The sequence below is a fragment of the Anas acuta genome, chromosome 3 (assembly GCF_963932015.1).
Source record: "Anas acuta chromosome 3, bAnaAcu1.1, whole genome shotgun sequence".
Lineage (NCBI taxonomy): Eukaryota > Metazoa > Chordata > Aves > Anseriformes > Anatidae > Anas > Anas acuta.
Window position 1 is genome coordinate 49,379,479 of NC_088981.1, and position 23,531 is coordinate 49,403,009.

Here is a 23,531-nt window from a genome sequence, read left to right on the forward strand (position 1 = left end):
CTATAGCCTCTTCTTCTGCAGAGGGGTTATCTCCCACGATCAATGCACAGCCACTCACCTGTCCTTCAGTTGATGTCCCGGGGTTGAAGCTGCAGTCTGGCTGAGAGCTTGATTTGTTCGGCTGGGTTCCCTTTGGACGCTCCGTGCAGCGCTGCTCCTCCGCGAATCACGTCAGGGTCACCATTTGAAGGGAAAGAAGCACACGACTCCAGGCTGGTATGCAACTGAAGCATTTATTGAGTATGCATTCTTGCTTTTATACCCTTAGCATCTTTGCACGTGGCTGTTATGCTACTTGGCAAGCTTGCTCATTGTCGGCTATATTAGTGATCGCGCAACTATCATGCTCTTATTCTGCTTGTGGATTTGTTTTCACGTGGAATGTTGGTTGTTTTCTCAACTTCCTAAATTGTTACTTTCTCTTTGACCTTGCAAAACTTGTTTTGTACCTTTATCTTGTATTTTTCACTAGCTACTTTATTTCTGTGTCTATCAGGTTCCACTGGCTTCCAGACTGGCCTCCCATAGTTTTTTGCTGTAGCACATCTTCATTCAAACACTGCCACCTGCATAAATTCAGGGAAATAGAAACTGACATGTTTGGTATATCGATCAAACTAAACATAAAACGAACCCCGCACGAATTTCAAGGAATTAATTTAGTCATAGCTTCTCACTTCATTTTACTGTGATTACATCTATGTGCTCCATAGGGTGCAATAAATAAAAAACTATTTTTTCCTCACCCAGGTTGCATTATGGATGAGTTTGTCAGAACATCCCCTTGAAGCATAACAGCAGCTTTAGTACTGGCTTGAAATAGTGTTTTGATAAAATAAATGACTTCTATTATTAATCCCATTTACACTGATGTAGAAAACAATAGAATGGCATTTAATGCCACAGAGGGAAACAGAAATGACAGAGTGAATCTGCATTTGGTTATGACAGGATCACTGACAGTATGAGCTAGATTTTGGCTCTTGGCACATCCCGCAGCAACTCCTCGATCACATTATTATGGAGTAATGCGCCATTAGCTGGGTTGTGGTAAATGACCAGATAAATTCCATCAGTCTGCTCCAGCTGCGAAGTATAACATTTGCTGACTGCCATGTTGTCTCAGCTCATTAATGAGTAACTCATTTTACAGCACTAGCTTGCAATTATAAACTCTGTGGTCACCACAGGCCTGGGAGCAGATAACTAACTCCCTTGTCGTGGATGAGGTCCCCAGATGACAAGGTACAGCCGGTAACATTCTCTGTACTTTCTCCACTCTCTCCACAGGTTATTTTCAGCTTGATCACAACTCCAGAACATTATCTCCACAGATGCAAGCAGTCACTTGAACCAGTTGTGCTTTGAAGAAAACAAGCTTGTAGACTTCACATCTGGTGCTTACCCAAGTAGCACAGCACACTTCAGTTGGCCATTTGTAACCCGTTTCCTATCTCTGTTAGGTCACCACAACCGGCATGGTATACATGTACTCAACCCCTTTGGTTGTTGTTCTCAGGAACTACCATAATTAACACCAAGTTGTTCATCCAACTGCTGTTAATTAAAAAATGTCTTCAAACAGAACATTAACAAGGCAGCTGTGCCCTAACTGTCTAGAGTAGCACTTGGCAAACCTATTTTTGCTGAGAGCCTACCTGTGGTCACACTAATTTACCACTTACCTTGATTAATTTAGAAATCTTAAGTTATCACATTCTTCACCTATTTTGAAGATTCTTACTGACTATTTACTTCACTTACAGATGTTCTATGTGACCTTGTAACACACCTACATGCAGGTGTTAGGTTTTCCACAGGTTTCTCTTCTGTGTCTTGCTTGCTTTCACATACACACAAAAAAGGAAAATAAGACCAAAAAAAAAAAAGCCACCAAAAAGTTCAGTTTTCATTACAAAGTAAAAGGAAAAATTAAACTTTTTTTTTTTCCCAAAACAATTACAGCTTTCCAATTGCACGATATTCCGATTTACATTAAAATACACAACCCACTTTATCCCATCAACACAATGGTTCTGCATCCCTGATGACAAATATAATTAAGGCTTCGAACACCCACTCTGGAACAAAACCCTGAAACAGAACTGTTCAACCACTTGAGTAAAAGGAAACAAGAAAGTTGGCTATTAAAAAGTGAAATCTTTTGAGTAGTGCTATTTTTACTGTTTCATACTATGAGTATACATGTATATATGCATCCCAAAATTTAGAACCAAACCCTTTTTAGTCTGAGCATGGTCAGGCCCTTCCCTCCCACATGTAGCAGGAATGATGCTTGCCTGTCTTGCTGAGTCACAGGACCCTGCAGTCTCACATACGGTATAGACCAACACAGTAAACCTTGCAATTTCATCCTCCCAAGCCCTTGTAGGTTCCTTCCAAGTCCTCTTGGAAATGGCAGATTGTAAAGACACAGATTTATGGTATGTGTCAAGTAACCCCCCAATGACTAGAGTAGTTCTTTTTCTACAAGCAAAATTTCTTCTGAGTGGAGACAACTATACCTGAGGAAAAAAATCCCGCAGACACAAAAAGGAGAAGTGTTTCCTAATGGGTTTTGTCCTCGTGGTGGGTTTGATGTTGGCTGGCTGCCAGTAGCCCACCTAGCTGCTCTCACTCCCCCTCACAGCACACAGGGGGACAGTAAGAGCTCATGGCTCAGCAGAGGATGACTGGTTAACAGACCAAAAGAACTAGGTTTTTGTTGACATCTGTAGTCATGTGTGTAAAGACACACACACACCTCCCTTACTCCCAGAAAGACTGAGGAAGTTTTTCATGATCTCACTGTCCACTAGCTTGACACGTTACAAAGCATTTGCATATTCATCCTTTGTAAGGCAAATCAACAGATAAATGTAACCAGGCACATCAGTCCTCAAGGTCAAATGCCTCTTCACAAACAGAGGGGGGGAAGAGGTAGTACCAATGTGCTTCATCTTGAGTGGAAAAGAAGATTTTGATATTGTTTGTTTGTGATATCCATCTGGTGCGTGTTCCAAATTACTTGAAATGCATACACTCAAGTATATAGGCAATTAAGTATTCTGCATTTTTTGTTAAAACTTCCCTGTTAAGTAAAAAAGCATGTTTTTTTAATGAAACCTGGACAGCACTTAAAACTAAAAAGACATGAAGTACAAAACATTAAATAGGCAAGCACTGACATGAGGTAAGACTTGTAGGTTCAACATGACTCCTAGAAAACTGAAAAGTTTTAAGATGATGCAGATCACAGCTATCTACAAGAATTGCCCTTTTCCCTGATCTTCAGCTCAGGATTTAGAAGATTATCGTATTGCCCCTGAACTGTACAATAACCACCAGAATCTTAGCAATGATCCCCCTACAATCAGAAAGACCATCAATGGTGGTAGCATCTTGTACTTGAAATGGTCTCAGCCTATTACATACCTCTAAAAGCCTGGAGAGATTTTTCTCAGCTATTTGCATGCTTGAACTAGTCAAACAAAATAACAAGCAGTTGGATCAGCAATTCTGACATCATTTAAGCATCACCTGAAGATCAAAGGGACAATAAAAAAATTAACACTGCCAATCACATAACCTTTGTAAAGAAAAAAAAATTAGTAAAATGATGCACTTTCTTACCTACATGCAGATTTCATAGGAACAAAATAAAGAAATTGAGTTTTCTATTTACTTGCCAGGCTCTCCTACAAATGTTGATGAACACTTTCTATGAAGAAAAAGAAATCTAAAGAGAATTTCTATTTTCTAAATATTAAATATAAATGCTGCTGTGTTTAACCAAAATTACATCAGCTGAAAAATATGACTACAAGTTGCAACTGCAGTTAACTGAAGTCCAAGTCACAAGTCACTTAGACTGAACACGTTTTATAACAGAATACAGAAGCAATTTTGTGTTGTGTGTAATCCCATCTGATGGGAAGTTAATCTTCCTGCATTGTTAAATCAAGAACAATCAAGCTGCGTCAAAATCCACGTGCACAGTGAGATACCATATGAAACTCTTCTCGCTATATAAGTAAAGCCAGTTTGCTCAGACAAGGCATCCACTCTGCCCTTACTCTTGAAACAAAAAATGAAGCTGACAGCTGATGCTCATAAACAGCTGCCACAGTGCATAACAGCCGTAGTTTTACCTTAACCAAGGTTCAAATCTCATTAAGCGACCCATTATTTCCTGCCAAGGCCTCCAGAATGACATATTGAACACAACTATATAAACGTAATACTAAAGAGCACACAACACTCAAACAATTACACGGTATGTAACTATCAAATATTAACACTTCTGAGCAAAGTCCAACATATATTCATGCCAGGTCCTTGATTGCTCCTTTGCTAAACAGTCACATGATCAGATTAGTTTTGTCCTGCAGCCTACTGCTTTGTCAGGATGTTCACGTGAAAATACTAATGCAACCCAACTTTCACCTTGCTGAGCAGAATTCCCTCCCTTTAAATCACGAGAAGCTTAAAGATAGCTTTTTATTACATGTTTCAAAAAGTACCTTAGGAAAAAAAGGCAAATCTTAAGCAAAAAGCACGTATTATAACCTAGTTTTTGTGTTCCACTATTTTAATATTGTAAAATACTCAGTTCAATACTACATTATAACATTGTCAAACACAATCTTACTTATATTGATTTAATTAAAATTCATAATATTATATTTTAAACAATTTTAAATATTATATTCATTTTATGATTTTAATGAAAAATGTCAGCACAGTTTAGGATGAAACTAAGCTGACTAAACAGACCGCTGAAATAGCATTCAGAAAGAAATAACATTTTTCTGTTTGATTTTACAAATCTTGCTTTAGATGAACTGTACCTGAGGACATCCTAGGTTTTCGTTTGTTTGTTTCCTTCCGTGTTTTGCAATTAAAATCATACATGCTTGTTTTACATACATTTTTCCTGTGACTGGAGACTGTTACTAGGTCTGCTTACCTATGCTTACCTATCCCTGCATGTTACAGAATTTGGCTTGTCAGAATGGCAGAGGTGGGGACTTCTGCTGTCACAGTGCATCTAATGATGATTCAAAATGTTTTCTAAATGACCGGTCTATTAGCAAGTTATTAGCAAGTGAAAGTTATCAGTCTTTTTATTTTGCTTCTTCTACTTCCGCATACATTTTTTGTTCCCCTTTTCTGGGAAATACCGATGAAATCAAGCAGATAAATTCTCTGTATCAGAAGGACCTTATTTTCCTACTATCCTTACTAAATATTGCCACTGACATAAGCATGTAGAACCTACACCAAACACATACCTGCATTCAGTAGAGAGAACTGCACTCAACAGAGCAGATTGGGGAATACAGGCAGCACTTGGAGATAGCTTACAATTAAAGCATAATATAAGAGCTGAAGTAGCAGCAGGGTCACTCCTGCTATCACAGAAAGACTGATAAATCATCACTAAAACACAGCTGCACCATGCACAAGCCTGAAACCCTCTGCACCCTCATAAACACAAGCCCTTAGGAAAGACCCTGTGCTGGGAATTGATGCCGTCACTACGTTAAGCCTATTTCTCCATTTGTTTTTCCTCTCCAGTTTGGATTACTGCTACAATATTCACCACATGCAGAACAGTCACACTATGAAAATCCCATTCTTCAAACTGTCTCTGCTTGACATAGTGTAACTTGTTTATACACACTGAGTGCTATTTCCTCTCCATGCTGTAAACAACCACTACATTTTGCTCATCTGAAGATGATCAAAGATGCCTGAACAGACTTTTTGACTGAAAAAAAAATTTTGAATCAGCTGATATTACAGCAAGCATCACACTCTTCACCTAATATAAGTCTTGATTTGGGAAAGTACACTCACCAGATAGGACCCAATGAAGACAGTTTTAGCAGTAGCAGACTTAGAAAAACAAGTTAAAACATTTGAAAGCCAGTAGCAGGCAAACTCTCTGGAATACTTGATGCGCTAAGAAAGTTAAAGCAAGACAATAATGATTTCCTTACATAGCAAAATATCTAAATGTAGTTAAAAGAGAGAAAAACAAAAGGCTAATATGTGCCTTTGTTATGCTTGTTTAAAAAGTAAACTAGCCAAAAGTTTGTAATGGTGTTTTAAGTAAGCTGTATCATGCCACATTACTCAGCACAGTTTAGATTTATTTATTTTTTAAACTTTCAGATTTATGTAGTTCAGCTGCATTTTTATTTTTTAAGACCATCAGTATACTTATTCTAATAAATGGCAGGACAAGAGATCAGTTCCTGGACAGAGTCTTCCATTTTAGTGAGGTTTTGTTTTGTGTTTTGTCTTTCCACAAAGGATCTGAACTACAATTACTCTCTAAAAGCCACTCTGCATGTTTACTTCTGGATCATTTTAAGCAACAGCTTTCTACAGGAAAACTTTATCATGAGCCAAGAAACTGAAAATGTTCTTTGCAAACAGTCATTATACATGTATACTATCTTCATCAGATAATCTCTACAATTTATTATTAAGAAAAAAACCCACAAGCCTACAAGGTATGATAAGAGTCAGTGTTGCATAGTTTAACTGTGAAAGAAAATCTACACCACATAACAATGCAAGACAAAAGCAGCAGAAATGGGCCTACAAAGGAATGCCTGATCTTCATATTAAAGTGAACATATCTTAATCACTTTCAAGTTATGCAATGTTGAAATGGTTGAAAATAGATTCCTTTATGCAATTTGATTTTTTCAAGTACTTACTGGAATCCTATAGACAGACATTAAGCACCATGCTTGGACACTGAAATGCTGGTGGTAAGCTTTAAAAAAAAAAAGAGTAGTCATACTAAAAGAGAAACTCCAAAAGTTTTATTAGGATTTTAACAGACATTGCAAAAAAAATATTGCATAATGATTGAAAACATAATATTTTAAACAAAGTAGCAATGTGGTATCAAGTAAAAGAAAGACTGGAACAGCTGTCTATGTATGCTGTAAGGAAGATGTACCAGGAAAGGGATACAACATTTTTAAAATTCAAGGGCAAATGTGAACAAGCCACATTTTGACAGACTGACTATACACTGTAGATGTTTTACAAACTGCATAGCAGTGTAAAGAAATGGTTTTATCCTAACTATACTGTATTCCTGCATTTGCAGCAGTTTACAAGGCAGAGATTTTGTTTACAACATCGATATTTTAATAGCTCTGGATTCTCATAAAAAATGAACTAATTTAACAAAACAAAGCCTGTATCTACATTTGAAAACAAAAGTGCATGTATTGAGAAATAGTGTTATTTCTTAAGAAGAACACTGAGTACTTAAAAAGTTCATTTTAATAGAGCAATAACAGAAACTTTAGATGTAGATCTGCACTGTGCTACAAGTGAGATTCTACTAACACCAGCTCCTATAACTGGATACCCTCTTTTCCTAAGGAACCAAGACACATGTCCACCTATCACTTATGGTTCTGGGTAGTTACAAAGAATGCCAAGTACCAAAACCACCACATTGCTGACTAAAAAAAGTATCAGTAACCCAAGACAGATGTTTTAAAGTAGATTTAGCTGTAAACTCGACCATAAACTCCTCAGCATTCAGGATCCTTCCAGTCACACAACTACTTTTAAACATTGGAGAGCAGCAGTGAGGAGCCATTAGAGCTAAAAGACAAGAACTGATGAACGCCTGTCTCCTGCCTTGTACTGAAGAATTTGTGGGTAATGAGCATTTCAATGAACTGTGAGAAAGGGGTGGTGTTTTTTTCTTTTTTTTTTTTAATATTAATATAATTCCTACCTAAAACCCAATTGGTTTTAGCCCCGTTTGTCCGATTTGTACACAAATCCAGATTCTTCTTTCCACATAACCGTGGTAACAGCTAAGAATTACCACAAATATTGTTAACTTCTCTAGACGGTTTATTCGTTTCCTCCCTCCAACCAAAAAAAAGAGAAAGCGTGGAAAGAGCACATCTAGTTTCAAGATCCAGGCAGAGCTTCTGTTTAAGCTCTTGTAATTTCAACTCATGGCACTAAAGGACTAGATTTTTTTTTCTGGGCACCCTTAGCACTCTGGATAGAAAAAGGCAGTGAATGTTTAGCTGGACCAGACCCAGAATGGGAAATGCACAGATACCAAAGTTGTGAACTGCAGCCAGACTAGCCATAAACAACTGTCCAGTACAGAATTTACAAGTAATAAATTTAGCCATTTTTGTAAACATCTCCTCCTTACTAATCTCTTATTTTTTCCTATAATGGAAATACGTACTGTATTTCTTTGTTCCAAGCTCTGGTCTGTTTCTGTTTTAGCTTTGTGGCACAGTTGCTAAGTGCAACAAGCTAGAGACACCAACATTAATACAAACAAGTTGGAAAGTCAGTTCAAGTTATTACAGTTTTGCTATACCAGGGCATTTTTCATAACATGTATTCTCTATTCACAAATGCTTCGTAAGATCTTTTATTATGGAAGACTGGAAGCAAACTGAAGTTGTTCATTTAACGGATGTGGTTGAACATACATTTCTGATATGCCTTATGCAATTAACAAATGATGTCTCATCTTATGAAGATGATACATTTGATATACATACCAGTAATTTAAAATGCTCCTCAAAAAAAGCAGCATTTTTATAGACAAATTAACAGAAAAGGAGACAGTACATCTCACAATACCATAAAACAAGTAAAGCCCTTTCATTAGCTGCATTATAAATCCGTAACTGTTCATCACATAATTTGAATTTCTGACTGCTCAAGCAATTTAACCCTCAGCCAACTGCAGGACAAGGAGAAACATTTTAAATCAGATGTCATTGTAGGTGTGAGAATAAAAACTAGTATTCCATGTTTTTAGCTCTAAAAGTTTTGCTCCCAAAAGTGAAGTAACTGTTAATAGTCCAGAAGAAAAAAAATAATCATTTTTGACATGTCAAAATAAAGTTGTACTAAAAATTAAGCTGCTGTAAATCTGAGCTCACTTAGATCATTGCTAAAAAGTTAAAAAAAAAAAAAGTTTATTCTAGATCACCTTTTAACTAGGAATAGCACTAGAACACTGATTTCATGAGAAAAGACATGCTTAAATGCTGAGTGTTTGAGACATCTACTATAAAGTTTTTAATTCTTCATCGTCTTTCGAATATTTGGATTATAATTTGTTAAGAAAAATAGACCAAATACAGAAAATGTATTTGGTCAGGATTTTGTCTCACTACAGTTCAGTGTTTCCTATCTAAATGTGCATACCATTTAGAGGCCATTTTTGAAATGTTATCAGTCAACAGCAACATGGGCACCAGTGAATAAGAAAACACACCTTAGGATTCCTTTTTTAAATTATATAAGTTAGATAAAACTACCCTGTCCAGCAAGTTCCAAATTTTTCAAACGTTTAAGGCAACTTTCATTACTTTCCAGCTAAACAGAATTATAAAAAATAAATGTCACTTCAAACCTTATATACACAGTGACAGAGTAGATTTAGCTAGAAAGTATCTTTAGTACATTAATAAAGTGTCACATAATATTACCGAGGTTATATCAGGTGCTTGAGTGTATGTGCAATTGGAGTGGTTGCAATATTTAAAGTACAGGTTTCAAAACAGAGCGCAGTGAACGTCCTTCTTTAGTGAGTTCTCGTGTTACACACATACATGGCAGTGGAACAGCCTCCTCTCTTCTCTCTACAGCATTATAGCTACATTTCTTCAAGTGGTCAGCCATGCTTATGATGTCTGCAAACTTCCACTCATTCACAGTACAGAAAGCTGTACTGAACCGCCAAACCTAGAAAACAAGTTGTACATAGGCTCAACATCTTTTAAGATATTAGAACTCAGAGCAGAAAAATAAGTATTTGTGCTATACATTCAGGATAGGCTTTGGATCTACAACAACATGACGAAAACAGGCAATTCTGTATTTTGGATAGTCTCAGGCTGACTCAGATTCCAAGTTAACTCTGAATACTGGGAAGAAAGGCAGGCTATATACATACATACATACAGATAGATATTTGTCTACAAAGTAGATGCTATCAGAAGGTAAATGACAAAGTATTACATGACCATCAATACTTGTCATGATGGTTACTTTATCAGAAAATAATCCATTTGTGAAACAATCATCTTCTGCAATTCCAAATGATTGCTGCAGATACTCTGCGCTTTGGAGGGGGAGCAGGATGCAGAAGAATGAAAAACCTAACATATAAAGGTCACTTGAAGTTTAAATTTATTTATTTTACATATTTAAGGCATTCAATTTCATGGCAATGGATAGGATCTGAACAGTTGCACAAAAAAGGAAAAATTGCTTTAAACAGCATAAAGGCAAGAGATGCAAATTTTAGACAACTTTCTCACTGTCACAGAATATTTAATATTAATGAAAATGAAATAATAGCTAAAACCTCAAATTTTCCCAAGATTTTAAAATGTTAATTTCCACCAAATAAAAATTGAGCAGACACTACTACTTCTTGAAGGGTGTGGAAGACTCAACCAACCTGCTAGCCATTTTGGCCAATTGTTCTATTTGACAATGCATTTCTTGAAGGGGTATTATTTCAAAAATTAGTAAAAGCAATAGTGACGGGAAAATATTAAGAGAAAAAGCAGAAACATAACCAATTAAGTATTTTTATTTCACCACTGAAAGAAAATATAACTTACCTTTTCTTTTATTTGCCAAGAGGAACTTCCATCTGGGTACTTTCTCTTCTCCCAAAGCAGTATCACCATTCCACGTGCTTGAAGCAAGCTTCCACACACATCTCTCATTAAACGTGACACTCTTGAAAGCTGACATAAACTAAAGCCATCTAGAAAACTAGCGATGTGCTGCAGAACCTCAAAAGGTAGACTACTCAAATGGTCATTGTGTAGTCCAATTAAGCAGCTTTTTGCTGGTTCTACTAATACTGTAGATATACAAGGCTGAACTCCAAATGACCGTAAGTGGCGGTCATGAATAATTTTTGCCCCTTGTGTTGAAGGACAAAACCTTCGTTGAGAATATGTACACCCATAATAGGCCAAGGGACACCTCTGCTCCATCCAGCCATTAAGGCCAGCATGAATGTCACCATGCACATTCTTAAAATGTGAAGAAAATTCATTCCTCCTAAACAACTGTCCACAAACAAATGTAAACATTGAACGCTGTTTTGTTTGGTATCTAGCCACATATTCTAATACCAAATCCAGTCCAAGGGTCTGGAATGGACTTGGATTTGAGAGCTGTGGGTTGGCATGATCACACGCAGAAGCTGAAGCTATTTCCCCCACCATTGTATTTGTGGCCAATATAGCTGATGGGAGAGAAAATGTTTGGGTCCCAAAGTCAACGTGATACACATCGACAGTGCGACTTTCCGATATTCCCCTACCTCCAGGAGAATCTCCTAGGCAAAACAACAGAGCCGCGGTGATTAGATCAATCCCCTGAAGACCCATGGGATCTTCTGTTATCTCCAAATCTGATGTATCAACAGCTTTGTCTTCTTTTGGTGCTGACCAATAGTGATTAACGAGGAATTTGTATGATCGATGCCGCATAAGTGAAAATGCATCTACGTTTCTCAGTCTTTCCTGCTCCGCCTGTCTCTCTAAAATTTCTTCTTCATTAGCATGGGGAAGTAATATATGATTAACATTACCATTAACTAAATGATCAGCTGGTATTACTTCTTTAAGTTGTGCTGTTACAGGGAAGGAGCTGCAAGACTGCAATGCTTCATCATCACGAGACGCAGTGCATTCACCATTTGCTACACTGGATGGTTTTGAATTAGAAACCCCGAGATCTTCATTCTGGTCCGACACCTTTGAGCACTCGTTTTCTACATGAAAGCCATTACACAAGAGTGAGGAGTTACTGAGGTTTAGATTTAAGTCATGATTTTGTACTACATCATAACAAATATCACTAGAACCATTTTGCTCCATTTGTGAATTTTGACTCAGGCTATCCAAGTCAACTCCCCCAGCTGCTCCTATGTTTTCTTCATCTGGATATTCATGATCAGCCTTATTATCCTGAATAACGCCATTAGAGGCTTGTTCTTTAATCTCAGCATCTTCTTTCATTTCATGTGAAGTGCAGAGCTTTGAATTTAACATGCTAATGTCCCTGGTTGCAGTGTTCAGGATATCCAGAGCAGCAGCTAAACTCCTCGTTGTTTCTACAGTAGCTTGATAAAGTGCACCATAGGACTCTTCATCTACAGGTATCAAGCCATTTGAACACACCGTATCTGGGGTGTTTGTTTTGACAGAGGATTGTTCTCTGGATTCCGACATCTGATCAGCTGCTTTTGACATCATAGTTGCTACTTTAAGTGATTCTAGTAACATGCGCTGGTCTTGAAGGGCTAAAGCCATATCTAGCTGCTCCACTTCATCAACGTCTTTACTCAGATTTTCGTAAGATTTTCGGTCTGCGTAACTGACTGGCCATCTATTCCACTCCATGGTGCAACAAACCACGCTTGCAGGACAAACTTCTAGATGATCAGCAATTTTATTACGGGCTACTATGAAGGGACATCCAAAGCCACTATTCAAGCAAGGCACTCTTTCAAGTGGACATAAAATGCGGTGTTCCTCAGCTTTACATGAATGAAAAACTGCTCCACAAACCAGCGGGCAGCCTATCAAATCACAGGAAATGCCAGGCTCTGGTCTGGTCATACAACGACGGCTGACACAGTTTACGCAGTGTGCATGTTGCTGATGTTCCTCCATGATTGTAAATCCAATTCTGAGTGAAGAAAAGGGAGACAAAAACACAGAATATTAACTCAATATTGTTAATATTTAACAACAGTTATTTGCAGTTTTGCATTCTTCAGGTATATGGAGAGAGACATATTAACACAACGTGAACTGATCAGAAGCCATTTTAACAGAACAAGTAGGTGATATTTTATCTTAAAGAAATGGTGTTTAAAACTTCTCCCAGAAATTTAAGGTAACACATTTGTATCGGAGTTCAATGCAGTCTATGCACATATTCACAAGATACGAAACATGCAGCTTGGAAAAAAACATTGTATAAACTTCTCTCGGGAAGAGCTCTTTACTCCTGCCTGTTCCAAATAGATGATTCAACTAAAAACAAAACATGCTCATTGACTATGGCTTATTACCCCAAATCATAAACTACAGAACTTACACTAGAAGATGGCAAAGGAAGCCAGACTCACTCTCATTTGAGCTAGATCTCCAGATCCTTAAATTAAACAGAGGCATCCTATTGCCTGCTTGCTACCACCTATGCTTCCAGCATCCTCTTCATGCACTTCTCCTCAAGGCATGCATCTCAATCTCCATTTGTATCGTATTTTCTCACACACACAAATCTAACAGGCAGCAGTCCTTTATAACAGCTCTTCACTCTGTTTTTATTTCATCTATAGCCTGTAGCTCCTCCATAGTTTTTATAGCAGTTTTTGATTAAATGTAGCAATTATACCACACAATTTATTTCTCTCAAAACCTTTACATCAAAACTATCCTGTCCAACACTGCCCCCTTATCTATACACCTCCAGTTCAATCCACAAAAGGAACTTTTGTTAATCCATCCTCTGACCTGCCCTAATTACAATACCAGCAGTTCAAAGTGTAAGGGTAACATGGCAACTTTACACAACTAGACCAAACAGCAATAAAAATCCAAATAAAATGTAATTGCATGATCTATCATAATATACTGATGCAAACAGAAACTCAATTCTTTGTTGTGGTAAGGGGAAAAAAAAAAAAAAAAACTATAGCAAGTGTTACATTTTTGTACCATACTTCCAGAAGCTCTGGAACTCCTCAGCAGGCTAAGTGCAGGCCCACTCAAAGGACCAATCCTTCCTCCCCCTGGGCTCCAACAACCTCCCTTGCAGAAGTGATACCACTGGGTGATACCACAGTTCAGAGATACCAGAGTGATTTACACGGAGCCAAACCTCAGAAGACTGTTTCAAAAATACATTGCTCAACTCCATCTTTTCCTCACTACCTATACTCCAAAACAAAGTGTTTTTTTTTTTTTAAAAAAAAAAAAAAGAATAAAGTGCTTGCAGAATCAGATTAATAGAACAAAAACAGTTCCTTATTTTATTCTGTCTCATAAATGTACTCATGCAGTGTTGTAAGACTAAGCACTTCAGTTTTAATTTATTAGAACTTCTCAAATTAAAAATACTCTAAACTGTAAAAATAAAACTGATTAGTATTATTCCTTTTGTTAAAACTGAAGGTAAGAGGAAAGAAAACTGCCTTTCAGACACTCCACATTGATTTATTTAAAGCATTCAAATAGATTTTTATGCAATGCTTCACTCAGTTGTATTCTTTCAATGCTTTGAAATTCATGCCAACTTTAAGTACCAATCAGCCCTCATCCCTCCATCCCTCGTAATCTGGATAACTCAAATGTTTTAGCCACCCACTCTCCTGAACACTAACAAAGAAGCATATGTGCTTAGCAGGCAAAACACAGCTGAATTTTCCCCACCATACCTTAGTATTTGAGTAACAAATAAGTTGCTTCATCACACATTGTCAGGTGCGTCAATCGCTGAACTCTGTGACTGACTGATCTGCTAAATGTTTTAGCAAAACCTTCTGGCGCACAACCCGCTTTAACCTTGCGTATTAAGTCAGGTGGCATCTACTGCAAAGAGCCAAGAAAAGTTCAGAAAAGAATCAAAAAAGGGAAACTTACTGGACTGGGAAGGCAATTTAATTGGTAGTTCTTCTACCAAAGCCCTAATTTTAAGTCATTCCTGCCAAATACAGCAGCCTAACCGTTGCTAGACCAAAAAAAACTTTTGGAATTTTTCATCAATGCTAAAACCAAATTCTAACTTTCCTGGAGTCAACAGGTGAGCAGAGATCAGAAGGAAACTCTAAGGTTGTGTGCGCGCTTTAAAGTGCTTGACACAAAATGGAAATAGCCTTGAAAAAGACAAATGCTGGTTGATAATGCAAAAACCTTCAAGAAGCCCTGCCCTAGCTTCATACGTCTAAAGACAGTCATAAACCAAACAGTCAGGTAGCAGCAAGGCTTAATTTGATCAGTGACCCACAATTACATTTAAAATAAATTAATTAAAAAAAGATCTACTTTGCAAAAAGCTATGCCCCTGCTCATTTTAAGATGGCCAGAGCTGAGCCGTTCCTAGACCAGGAGGCAGGTTTGCCAGCTAGAGCACACCCCTGTGCTAGCTCTGAGTGCTGCCTTGCTTCTGGGCCAAAGCTGGCTCACGCTCAGACTGCTCAGAACGCAGTCAGAGCTCGTGTTTGCTGCACCATTTGTGTAGACATACCCTAAATTAGTCAACCATCATTAAATACTACCTTTAAATAGCCCATGTGAGCTTCCACAGAGGAACATTCTATTAAGACAGTAAAACATCCTCCTCCCTAGCACACTATCTTCGTCTGCAAGCCAGATTGTGAAACCCGAGTGGTGTGATTATACTGGCTTTTCTCAAGCTCCAAGGCTCCTTTCACACACAAACTAATATTCATCTAAACTTAATCATCTTGTACAAGCAAATGAAACTTCAAAGCACAAGAAAAGGAGAGAGAATCTGGTAAACACATTAAATATCACTAACAGTGTATGAAGACCATATCAGACACCAAAAGACCATGTTTTACCAATAGATGGATGCTAATTTAGATCTATAACAGATGTTTGCAGTTGTTTGTTTCTTTATGAAGTGGTTATGCGTGTGACCACAGAAATAGCTGAGATAACCTATCCTCTCACTTCTTTGTACATGCAAATGTAATTAGCCTCTAAAAAAGGAGGATATTACATGTTGTTTCCCTTAAAATTCAAATCCTTTGGCTCCTTAATTAAATGTATGATCTTTCTGGACATCAGTAGACCAGCAGCAGGACATTCACTAAAATTTTGCATCCTGCACAAGCCTTCACAGCACCTACTGCAGAACTTTGATTTAGTCAGAATATCATATTTATTTATAGCTTCTTATAGAGACCATACACACACACACAAATAAAATGTCCTTTTCATGCATTTTTCAATTTCAGTACCTGGCTTTCAAACTCAATGAATGTTTTGGGCATTAATGAGTTCTGGGACTTTCCATGAGGCTTTCAATATAATTCAATTACCAAAACATAAAGGAAAAACAAAGGAAAAAAATCAACCAAACTACCCTATCAAACTGGATAAAACCTCATGAATGAGCATATTTATTTACCAACAAATAGTCACTTCTCACTCGATTTTGTAAGCTAACTTTGTGAACCACTGAACTTAGCACCGCCTCGATGCAATAAAAAGGGAAGACAAACAAGTTTTTTGATATAAAGAAGTCCAAAGCTTTTAAATTACTCTAATACTCAAAATCCTAGAAAAACACCTGTCATTAAAACACATACCAATAAGATTTACTGTCTATACCCCATTGTGTTCCTTGCCATAATTTGGTGAGAATACAGAAAGTCACATCAATGACTACAGCAAGAAGGAACAGCTGTCCTTTTCTGATAGCACAGTGTCAGCAACTAGGTTCAGTTCATATGAGATGCTTAAGTACACACACTTGACTGTTACTAGCAGAGAAACCTAAAAATACATCCAGTTCCAATGAGGTGACCACTGCTCTCAGAATTTGTGCAATCACTTGATGTTATTGTACATACTATACAGTCAGCTGACCAAATCAGCCAGAACATGCTTTGAAAATCTGTCATAATTAAAAGGATTAAAATTCCAGCTGCTACAGCCACATGATTTTCAGTTGCTGTTTTAACACAAACATTAAAATAGCATAATAAGAGTTTCAAACAGTCACTGCACAATACTTCAGCTGTGGGGGCTCTGTCTCCTGTACCACAAAGTGTGAGGATCTATACTCAGTGTTGCCAAACCCAAAGTCTGCTCACTTACTCTCCCCCTACATGAACTCTTTGGGACAAATAAGATAGGAAATCACAGCAACTATTCCCACAGTCATATGCTTTTCATTCACCAAACCTATAAAAGCTTAACTATCTTTGAACCCCTTCCCTCTATCAAATTTGACTAAGTAATAGTCCAACAGGTTCTTAAATTACTGGTTCTAGGAAGTAGAACAGAGGTACACAAGCAGTACTACAGGTTTAAACTCCTAGGAGCATCCAAATCCACCCACAAGCAGCCAAATACATGCAAACCATTCTAAAAAATTCCCTGTTGTTTTGGAGATCATACAAGACAACCCACTATTCCTGAACCTTCCATCTTTTACCCAGGTCTGTGGCTAAAAGAGTAGGTAAGTCTGGTAAGATGTGGAATCTGCATTTCAGAGAGTAAAGTGCCAAGTGAAATGGAGATAAAAGATATTAAATAAGAAAGAGGAAGAAAGCAATATAAAAAAGAGCTTTAGAATATTATACTAGAATTTGTAGTACTATAGATAACTACTGAAAAAATTATTTTATCGTTCTATATCCTACCATGCATGGGAGAAGTACGTCATTAATCCTGACTAATAAATCTAACTACAAAATATGTTACCTTCTTGAAGACTGAGAATTGTGCAAGCTTTTCTTCTCACAGCTACCTTGTACAAAATGTGTAACAATTTTCCTATCTACAAAACAGCCGCATTACCTTTGTTATGCAGGTCATGCTCACTTTTTTTTTTTTTGTGGGTGTTTTTTTTGTTCTTGGTTAGCTTTAGGATTTGATGAATATTTTTTTGTTTTGTTTTTTTGGGGGGGAGGAGGGAAAAAGGATGTATTGGTTTTCAAATAAACAATGGATAACATGAACTAGGGGTTCAGCAAGATCTCTTCTGATGCCATTTCAGTCAGGGGAATAGCAGTTGCCACCACTACTCGTTGCCATTCCTGCTTGAGGTGAGCAACAAAAGGCAGCTCTGACTCTAACCACCAACACTCCATAAAGGCTAAGGTTAAATAGCCCCATTCTCAGGCTTCTCCAAAAACAGTACAGCCTTTATCTTCATCTTAGGGAGCTGGGTGCCTCAAATCTTACTCTAAATGTCTCTCTACAGCAACAATGGACAGCAGAGCAAAGTTAATCTAACGCTACACCAATTTCCAACTACATTTTCAAGTGGCAAATTCAGAAGCACAACAATAGACATTACAAACTGCTAGTTCCTCACTTGACTAACATGACTAACGTGACAAATTTAGAAGGTATGTACCTCTGCTGCACAGGTAACAGAGTAGTACATGTGGCCATCTTATAAAGTCTTATATATGGGGCAATAGTTCTTTTTATTGTTTTTCTGATGTCAGAGAAATTCCTGACATGGACTTTATGAACCCTTATATTTCTTCAAACTGGTTTACATCACAGACACTTTCAGGAAGTAAAGTTCTTTCAGATGCCACACTTAAAACATCAACCTTATGGGATACAAATACTTCTGATTATTTTGTTAATCAGTGAATACATAACAAGAAGCTTCAATTACTAAAGCTGAAACTACTTGACAAGTAGGGTGTTCCTTTCACCATTATCATCATAGGCTATGGCAATTTACACATATTACACAAAGGAGGTACCAAAAGGTCAAGCTCAAAACATGGCTTCTAATTGCAAGGAAAAACACAGGGCATACATATTCCTGCAAGATCCTAGTTTTATCAAGAGATCATCTAGGATCAAAGGAACAAGCAAAACCTTGGTATGTACTAACTGCTTTGTGAAGCATAATTTAGTTACCCATCTACCTCAAAAAAAAAAAAAAAATCAAACTAAAGCAAATAGTAGTGAGCATTAGAACTATAAAAAAATTGCAACTTCTTACATGCCAACCTTACCTTAAAAAGAAGAGCTTTTCCACATCTACACCTCCTCCCCACCCCACCTCCCCAAAACCCCACATCCTATTAAAGGAGCTGACCTGTATTTTGCATTCTTTTGAATAACACTTTAGGAGTTTCTTTTAGCTTAACTGCAACTCATCTTCCTCTCACTCATAGAATTCAGTGAGGTATGTCCTCCCAACTCATTGCAGACAGAAAATAGATCTGAATGGGGAAAAATCCCAAAAGAAAGCAATACACTGCTTTGACTGAAGTGGACCCACCAATGATGCCTCATGTGTTTGGATTACTTCCAGTGTACAACCAACGCTGTGACAGAATGATCTAACACTTTCCCTATTGCTAACAATCTCCAAGAATGTCGAAAATCAAACCCTGAACTACTAAGTTTCTCCTTAGAGTACTTTTGTGACAGATCTGCCATGCTTTCTTTTAATCCTACACAGTCCCCAAAGAAGACACCAAGAGGCCTCAATGTGCCTTTGGCCTCACACTGCCACAGGACAACAGCACCAGGACCAGCTACGCTTGCTGCATGGCTCGGGCACAAAAGCACTCTACCTGTTCGGCTGGTGACAGGGCAGACTCAGCTAGAGAGCCAGTAGATCTCATGTGTAAGGGACTTCTGTACTTGAGCTCAGCGCGACCCCTGGACTGCTGCTGACTCTGCAAGAAACGAGATCAGAAACACATTTTGTTTTCTGGTGTACAAATTACTTGCTGTATGTACAATCTTCTGAACAGGTCACCTGCTTATACTATTTGGAGCTACAAGTCATGAAATATTTTGAACTTTTTAGGAAAAAAAATAAACATGTTTTTAATAGACTTTACAACTGCAATGTGAGTTCTGTCATTCTAGCTTTCAGTTAGCTGTTAGTCACACTAGACTGTTACTCACATTTAAGGCTAGACAAAACTTTTAAAAGTTATTACGACAACCTGCTTCACTTTATTATTTGGTTTGGCTCACCAGAAACCTTTTAAGAAAAGTATGCATGAAACTTAAATTAAAGACTGCAACAGCTGGAGAACTAAGAAAAAAAAAGATATTCAAAGTTGCATTATTTTATAAGCTGCATTTTATTCTAGTTAAAATTTGTCCAGCTTCAGTCTTAATGTCTTATGTCTTCAGACAATTCATTAAACAGTTGCTTAATATTAGAAAGCTCTTTACTGTAACAGGATTATTCCATGTGTTCATATTCATTAATTATTGTTAAAACTTAGAGATGGAACAGAGGTTATATACTCAAAGAAATTATGTTATCCTTGTCCCCAGACATCATCTTACAAATCCTACAGAAAACCAGAAAAGAAAATAAGCCATTTCTGAGAAATCAGAACCTAAACTACTGCAAACAAATAATGCAATCCGTATTACAGTAGGTAGTTTCAGCCACCCGAAAGAAGCCAAAAATAAATCCTTCTTCTTAAATAATATTTTAATTCATACATGTTGCCACAGAATTCCTGACCTCTGTATGTTTACAGAGATCTGGCCAAAAATCTTTGTTAATATACTACTTCAAGTCTTACTACACAAGTTGAACCAGTTCCCATAGCAAAATAAGAAAGCAAGTTTAAGGTAAATGGAACGTGAACACAACTGCTCTCCAAGAAGACAAACTGAAATGCAGATGTAATGTACTCTGCATGTATAAGGGTGTTTTTTTTCCTCTTAAAAACATATTCTTGTTAGTAGCACAGAGCCTGACTGGTATACAGCAAGAGTATTTAGTACAAAAAAGTTTTAAGAGGCACCTCCACTGCATCATATAATACCAAAGTACAATGATGGGGGCTGTCCTAAAAGAGTTTGAAATTTTTAAAGTAGAACAAAAAGAATTGGAGAAAAAGATCAGAGAAGGTATTAGGAACTTTAAACTATTCCATTTCCAGTTACTTAATTTTGTTATAAAGTGAAAGACTTTTATCATGCCTATTTGACTTTTCCCTCTTCTAAATCACTTGCTTTTAAAAGCAATGTAAATAATACAAAATATCCAATTTCAAAAACATAAAGAAACAAAACAACAACAAAACAACCCAACACTATTTTCTAAACAGAACAAAAACTCACCTATCTCAAATAGTTGATGACAAGAAGTTGGGAACGTACCTCGTAAGTAACGCACTACACCAGCTCTTTCAATGTTTTTAACTTGAATGAAGAACTGGAAAACACAGCTCTGCACTGCAAGTTTGTGCAGGGTTTGTGGACGTACAGTGAGTCACCAATCTCTGATCTCTAATATAATTTAGACTGCCTTCTCCAAATGTCAGCGGGCACGAAGCTATTACTTTTTCCACAGACTCCAGCTGAACATTCCCATCCAAATACATTCCATGGCCGATGACAATAGTGACTCAGCTAAAACAAGTTTTTGTAAGAGCATAACAGCTATGAAAATACTGCACACTCCTAGAAAGATCCTATTTGCAAAGAATCTGTCACTCCAACACACTCCTCTACCCCACAGGATTTTTGGAAAACTACCATTTCTACTAGAGATACTTCTAAATATACAAACACAAAGTTTAAACTTCAAAAAAAAACAAGCATCACATCACTCACCTTCTGGCACCTATGTAAGTATGCCTGAACCAGGTATCGCTATCCAACAACCAGCTGAACCGATAACTTCAGTTTTATACAAAGAGCTGGAAACACGCCAGTTAGAGTTTTACCTCACTGTACCTCTTGTTCTCGTGGCTTAAATTTGCACCCATTGGGGCTTCATTGTGATTTCACACTAAGAGTTCAGATCAACGTTTGACGTGTGGTAAACAGTGCTGTCTACTCAATTCAATATTCTACAGATTGTAAAGGTTTGCAGCAGAATATTTTAGATTCAAGTGGCATTAACAGATAATAATGAAACTAGAAAAAAAAAAAAAGGCAGACCAAATGTCACCTCAAAAACTATTAAAAACAGTATCTTGCAAAGTCAAGATCTAGAGCTCCCCTTCCATTTTAATTGCCTTGGCCCGTTTTAGAGCAGTCTATATTACAAGATTTTTCAGTCTTTATCCTTCATTCAATATTGAGTCTAGATAGTGCACAGACATTTAAAGCTTACGTAGGATTCCTCTGTAACTCTCATTTAATTTTAAACTCTCCCTTAACTATTTGTGGTCTTTTTGGGAATACTTGAACTAACCATCTCACCTACAAAAAATTCAAGTTATGTTTACTCTCATTATACAGATAAGGAAATTGAAAGAGAATTGTCACCAGTACAATGATCACCAGACACATGATTCTCTGGCTCTCATCTCTATACCACTGGATCTCATCGCCAGAGACAAACAGCATTTGCTTCATTTGAGACGGAGCTCGCCAAAGAATCAGGTCTATCAGTATGAAAGAAATTATGCCCTTGTTTTTTATTACTATTATTGTTTAGTTCAACCGGATTGAATACAAAAGCACATGTTTGTTAGCAATCTGAAATCCACAGCAGCTACAGGAGTTGACTCAAAGACAAACATTCATGTGCTTAACAAAGGTGCTGGGAAAAGCCCTTTGGGACACAGGTCACAAACTGGATCGCCTACGAACACGCAGAAATCTTGCCCAGAGAGTTTCCAACCAGGTACTGCTAGTTAGACTCAGCACCTATTTTTTCCCATTAAACGTCTAACATCAAAGTAGGAGGCATGAGCAATACAACCCAAACGTAAGAAATTAATTGAGTAAGAAAATAATTTAGTACCAAACAGAAAGAACATCCACGAAGCAAAGACACTGCTGCTGCATAGTCTTTGCCCATTCTGATGGGATTTGCTTATTTTCTAACCCCTTCCAATGCCAGAAAAGAATGAGACGGACACCCCATGAAGCCTCAGCTAGCAATACAACCCCAATTCACCCTCTGAATCCCATTTCTTGTCTCAGTGAAGCTGGACCAGTGCAGAAAGACATCCACATAGGCATTTAGAAGACAGACTAAGGTTGCCAGCGCATTTTTCAGATTTACAGCCTCACCTGCTTACCAACCGCGGCTGTTTCAGTAACATTTCTGCACTTCCAGGAGAGAGGCAGCCCACAGCCGCGGTCACCCGACACCCTGCTCCCCCCGCATCGCCAGGGGCTGCGCGAAGCTCGCCCCCCAGACCCCGCAGCAGGCTGCAGGGCAGCCCCGACCCCCCGCGGGCCGCTACAAAGGCCGGGGAGGCAGGCGCCCTTCCTCCAGCAGCAGGGCGAGCGGAGCACGGCGCCGCCGCGGCCGCGCAGGCCCGGCGCAGAGCGGGGCAGCTCCCCCAGCACGGCCGGCAGCGACGCGAGGCTGAGGAGCGGCTCCCAGCCCCCTCGGGCTGCCGCTGCCCGCCCCAGGCCCGCGCCCCCCCCCCAGCCCTCCCACCCCGGGGCTCGCTCCCGGCGGCCGCAGGCCCTCAGCGGGGCCGGGCTCGTCCCCCCCCGGCTGCCGCGGCTCACCCGTGCCCGTCGCTCGCCGGGCGGGCGGCAGGGAGGGAGGGAGGGAGGGAGCGGCGCCCCCCGCGCCCTCGCTGCGCGCCCCCGTCCCCCGCCGGCCTTCCTCTCGCCGCCCTGCCCTGCCCTGCCCTGCCCTGGCCCAGCCGGGCTCCCCCGCGCGGCCCCGCTGCCGGCCGCGCCCCCCAACGGACACGCGCGCGCGCGGCCGCGGGGCGGGGAGGCGGGCGGGCGGGCGCGGCCCCGAGGGGCGGAATGCCCGGATGTCGCGCGCGCGCGCTCCCG

At 38.8% G+C, this 23,531-nt stretch overlaps 2 protein-coding genes across 7 annotated transcripts in view; both read right to left on the reverse strand.

Moving 5' to 3' along the window:
• The window catches only part of EPM2A (EPM2A glucan phosphatase, laforin), a 57,561-nt gene extending 55,739 nt beyond the window's left edge, over positions 1-1,822 (reverse strand). The window contains exon 1 of the mRNA XM_068677017.1: positions 59-1,822. The gene's annotated coding sequence lies outside the window, so the exon portion shown is untranslated. The remainder of the gene's footprint in view (positions 1-58) is intronic.
• Positions 1,823-6,820: 4,998 nt separating this feature from the next.
• FBXO30 (F-box protein 30) lies at positions 6,821-23,455 on the reverse strand. 6 transcript variants are annotated; one of them, XM_068677011.1, is made up of 4 exons: positions 23,253-23,455; positions 19,373-19,477; positions 10,662-12,750; positions 6,821-9,774 (listed from the first exon to the last, which is right to left on the reverse strand). In XM_068677011.1, the coding sequence occupies exons 3-4, from the start codon at positions 12,732-12,734 to the stop codon at positions 9,571-9,573; spliced, it is 2,277 nt and encodes a 758-aa protein (XP_068533112.1). In that variant the 5' UTR covers positions 12,735-12,750; positions 19,373-19,477; positions 23,253-23,455; the 3' UTR covers positions 6,821-9,570. The 6 variants fall into 6 exon arrangements, with proteins under 6 accessions (XP_068533112.1, XP_068533116.1, XP_068533115.1 ...); XM_068677015.1 differs by lacking the exon at positions 23,253-23,455 and adding an exon at positions 22,811-23,159; XM_068677014.1 differs by lacking the exon at positions 23,253-23,455 and adding an exon at positions 20,934-22,798.
• Positions 23,456-23,531: the final 76 nt, after the last annotated feature.

Bases quoted from the DNA above. Each gene is read 5' to 3' on its own strand.
- FBXO30 (XM_068677010.1), bottom strand. From the start codon at position 16,447: ATGGCAAGGAACACAATGGGGTATAGACA. The intron at 12,751-16,418 runs GTAAATCTTATT...TTCTTCACTCAG, and splicing joins AACACAATGGGGTATAGACA to AATTGGATTTACAATCATGG. The intron at 9,775-10,661 runs GTAAGTTATATT...CTTGTTTTCTAG, and splicing joins CTTGGCAAATAAAAGAAAAG to GTTTGGCGGTTCAGTACAGC.